The sequence below is a fragment of the Nelusetta ayraudi genome, unplaced genomic scaffold (assembly GCF_046127955.1).
Source record: "Nelusetta ayraudi isolate G7.1 ecotype Tasmania unplaced genomic scaffold, CSIRO-AGI_Nayr_v1 ptg000353l, whole genome shotgun sequence".
NCBI classification, from domain to species: Eukaryota; Metazoa; Chordata; class Actinopteri; order Tetraodontiformes; family Monacanthidae; genus Nelusetta; species Nelusetta ayraudi.
This window is the reverse complement of record NW_027466394.1, coordinates 23,155-27,500: the sequence shown is the minus strand read 5'-3', so window position 1 is coordinate 27,500 and position 4,346 is coordinate 23,155. Positions and strand designations below refer to the sequence as shown.

Sequence of the window (4,346 nt, the reverse complement as noted above, 5' to 3'; positions counted from 1 at the left end):
AGGGGGAAGGGGCCTCCTCACCTATCGGGACTTCGCCCTGCAGAGGGGGTGGTGCGGGAGGAGGGAGGAGAAGGGGGGAGGAGGGAGGGGCCTCCTTACCTGTCAGGGGGAAGGGGGGAGGAGGAGGGGGAGGAGCCTCCTCACCTGCCGGGACTCTGCCCTGTTGAGTGGGGAGGAGGAGAGAGGTAGGGAGGAGAGGGGCGGGGCGGAAGGAGGGGCAGCAGAGAGTGTAAGATGGGGTTGAGATGGCCTGGGGAGGGAGGGGGGGCGTAGTAGGGGGAGGGGGAGGGGCCTCCCTCACTTGTCAGGACTGGGACCTGAAGAGGGAGGAGGTGGGAGGAGGAGGCAGGGGGGCGGGGGGTCTCCTCACCTGCCGAGACTCCGCCCTGCCGTAGCGCAGCCAGGTGACAAAGTGCTCGCAGTTGTAGGTGTAGAGGCAGTAGAGAAGCTCCTCCCCCACCATCCCCAGCGCCTCCTCCACGATGAGGCCGCAGGGCCGCGGTTGGTACGCGCCATCCAGCAAGTTGTTCACCTGGAAGTGGTGCAGCTGCACCACCTCCCGCATCTTCTGCCGCCGCACCCGCGCCTTGTGGCTCTCCACCAGCAGCACCAGGTTCCCCCATCGGCCCAGCTCCTCCCCTGGGAGGGAGGGTGGGGGGAGGGGGGGGAGGAAAAAGAAGAGGAAGAAGGTAGGAGACGGTTTGTTTTTGACTGTGATGCTTCTGGAGGTCTAGAAAAGTTTTTAGGACCTTGTGTGTGTGCACAGATGGTCCAGAAACCTTCTTCAGATCACGGATGTTCTTCTGGAGATCTGGAAAAGGGTTTCTGGACATTTGGAGGTTTCAACACTGTCTGTGAACATAGAAGGTCCTGAAACTTTCTCCACATCTCCAGAAACCTTCTACAGATCTCCAGAAATCTTTTCCAGACTTCCAAAATCCTTCTCCAGACTTCCAGAAACCTTTCCAGATGTCCAGAAACCTTCTCCAGTGGAGACAGACATTCTTCTAGAGATCTGGAGAAGGACTTTGTGCATTTTTGCACAGATGGTCCAGAGACATTCTCCAGATATCCAGAAGAGAAATCTGGAGAAGGTTACTGGAGATCGGGAGAAGCTTTCAGGACCTTCCATGCGCACGGATGATCCTGAAACCTTCTCCAGATCTCCAGAAACAGTGTAGACATCTGGAGAAGGTTCTGATCACCCCTCTGGAGGTCAGGAGAAGGTCACAGGACCTTCTGGTCGGCGCTGCGAGGACCAAAAGTTAAGAGTGCTGTGGTGGGTGTGTTAGATATTTGGGATGTGGCCCTTCACCTACGTGCGGGACTGAGGTGGACCACATCTCCTCCTCCAATGTAGACGGCCCAGTGGTGGAACCTGCCGTGACTGATCTGGATCAGGTCTCCAGGTCGGACTCGACGCTGAAATGACAACAGCCACCATGTCTCCTGATGGTCACCTTCTCCTCTCAGAACTTGTTCACGACCAGTTTAGAACCAGTTCAGATCCAGTTCAGAACCAGCTTGGAACCAGTTCAGATCCAGTTTAGAACCAGTTTAGAACCAGAGTTCAGACCCAGTTCAGAACTAGTTTAGAACCAGATCAGAACCACAGTTCAGATTAAGTTCAGATCCTGTTCAGAAACAGTTTAGAAACACTTCAGAACCAGTTGAGAACCAGCTGAGAACCAGAGTTCAAATCCAGTTCAGAACCAGTTTAGAACCAATTCAGAACCTGACTTCAGGACCACTTCAGAACCAGTTTAGGTCCAGCATGGAGACACTATATACAGTTTGTTCCATCACACCTGCAGAACTTCTCCTCTACTTCATGTTTTGATAGCGACGGGCTGGAGGGGGCGGAGCTGACTGAAGTCCTGATATTCTTCACCTGCGACAGGATGGAGGAGCGACTCACCTGTGAAGGATCCATGATGGTCTTCACCTGTGGGGGGTCCCGCCACCCAGTCTGCTGGCGTGAAGCTTCTTTGAAGGCAGCAGCAGCAGACAGCTGAGGGTCACCGCTCGCCGGTCCACCTGTCAATCATTAACAGGAAGGCAAACAGGTGGGAGGGCGTCTCGAGGTGAGCCAGGGACAGGAAGGGGCGGGGCTCCGTGCTGCTGCTGCTGCTGATGTTGCTGCTGCTGTTGTTGCTGAGCTGCTCAGCAGGTGTGAATCTGGGAGGCCCCGCCCACTCCCCCGCCCCAGCGAGTTTCAGGATAAGAGACAGAGTTTCAGAATAAGAAGCTTGGATTAAAAGGCAGAGTTTCAGAATAAGAGGCAGAGTTTCAGGGAAAAGGGACGTACAGTCAACTGATAACTTAATTTCTCTTCTTCTCAGTTTTGTTTCACTTGGACTTTGTAAACTACAAACTCCAGAAACACCTGGTGAACCTGGTGAACCTGGAAGAAAAAAACAAGACAAAGCAAACATGACAAGGCAGAGTCCAAGATGTTTTATTGCACTTTGGTGCGCACATGCACGTGCATGAGAGGCAATTAGATAGCAGACCACGCCCCCTGCTGCTAAGCTCTTCCCCCTGGAGGTCTCCAACTGGTCCTGGTCCTGGACCTGGATCTGGATCTGGACCTGCACTTGGAACGATAAAACAAACACACACACAAAAAAAAACCCCACGATCATTAACATGGAGATGAGATCATAAATCTGGATCGAGCTGAGTGAGTCTCACTCTGCCCCCTGGTGGCTGTAAAAGATATCAGCAGGGCTCACGCAGAGCTGAAGAGAACAGGTGTGTTTTTCTCTGGAGATGTGAGGAGAAGTTCCAGGAGGACTGGAGTGTTGAGGACAGGAAGCTGCTCCGGATCTTCCGTCTCATCAGCTCTTCCAGCTCCACAGGATGTTTGGAGAACCCCCCACCCCCCGGTCCTGCTGGGTTCTGTCTCAGCTCAGCTGCTGCTGCTGTTGCTATTCCTGGAGTTGCTGCTGCTGCTGCTGCCGCCGCTCCTGCCGGGCTGGTTCGCTAGACGACGCGGTGTGATTGGTCACGGGACCGAGATTTCAGTGGGGTTTCCTGACACCGACTGCTGCTGCTGCTGCTGCCACTCCAATATTCAGCTCCTCGTTGATAAATCCCCAGCAGCAGCAGCAGCAGCAGCAGCAGCAGCCACAGATCGATCAGCACCTTTTGATCCTTATAATGAGCTTCGGGTTGCCAGGTCTTCCCCTTACCTCCCACCCCACCACACACACACACACACACACACGACCCTGTTTAATAACTGATGTTCTCTTCTTCTTCTTCTTCCCTGAAAAATATTTCAATTTTTTTTCTTTTTTTTAAACAAACAAAAAAACCTCTCTTCTCAATCAGATGTCGATCAGTTGTTTTAGTTATTTGGCCTGTGGTGGTGCTAAGGCTCATTGGGCGGCTCAGCACCTATGAAGCTCTCATCCTAGAATTGCCCCCAGAACATTAAGATTAAATTGGGCTTCTTCCTTCTTCCTCTTCGTCTTCTTCGTCTTCTTCTTCCAGAAGCTGCTGTACCACATCTGACCACCAGGCGGAGCGTGAATCACCCCGAACCCCCCACCGTGATTTATGGTGCAACGCTTCATTAAAGTTCCATCAGTCGCCACCGCCAAGCCACCGGCGTTTTTTTTTTTTTTTTTTTTTTTTTTCCATCAGCCTTTTTGTCCGAGGGGAGGAGGGCGGGGGGTGAGGGAAGGGAGGGGCTAAGGGGGAAAGGAGGGGGAGGGGGAGGGGGGCCAGAAAAGAAGCTGCCCATCAGATCTGTGAGAGGACAAAGCTGCCGGAGACATTTTTCTCTGCAAACACAAACACACTGAGTGTTCTTCTTGCGCCACCCCCCCACAAACCCCCACCCCACACCCCTTTAACCCCGCCTCTCCCACTCGGTCGCCATGGCGACAGCTCAGCACAGCAGGAAGCGTCCGCACTGCTGCAGAGACGATGAGGCAGCAGCAGCAGCAGCAGCAGCAGCAGCAGCAGCAGCCGACTCTTGAATGTTTCATTAGTTTGTCATTGGTCTTTATTTCCAGAAGTCCCCCATCAACTGCAGCAGCTGGACGTCAGCGCCCCCTAGCTGGCCTGCTGGGAACTGCTGCTGCTGCTGCTGCTGCTGCTGCTTAAATCCACCCAATGGAAATGGATCCACTTAGATGTTACAGCTGGTGGCGGTCAGGTGACGTGATGAGGTGGGCGGGGAGATCAGGTTGGTGAGGAGACCAGGTGAGGAGACCAGGTGAGTGAGGAGATCAGGGGAGGAGATCAGGTAAACATTAGGGAGGAATAAATGGAGTGGATGAGAAGAGGAGGCGTGGCTTCCTGCAGAAGGTGGGCGGGGCTTCCTGCAGAAAGTG

General features: G+C 53.8%; 1 protein-coding gene across 1 annotated transcript in view; it reads right to left on the bottom strand.

The window, feature by feature from the left end:
- The window catches only part of LOC142882607 (phospholipase A and acyltransferase 4-like), a 2,396-nt gene extending 398 nt beyond the window's left edge, over positions 1-1,998 (bottom strand). The window contains exons 1-3 of the mRNA XM_076017399.1: positions 1,919-1,998; positions 1,320-1,422; positions 371-639 (exon numbers count right to left, since the gene is read on the bottom strand). Coding sequence (XP_075873514.1) covers positions 371-639; positions 1,320-1,422; positions 1,919-1,933 — 387 coding nt within the window. The 5' untranslated portion in view covers positions 1,934-1,998. The remainder of the gene's footprint in view (positions 1-370; positions 640-1,319; positions 1,423-1,918) is intronic.
- Positions 1,999-4,346: the final 2,348 nt, after the last annotated feature.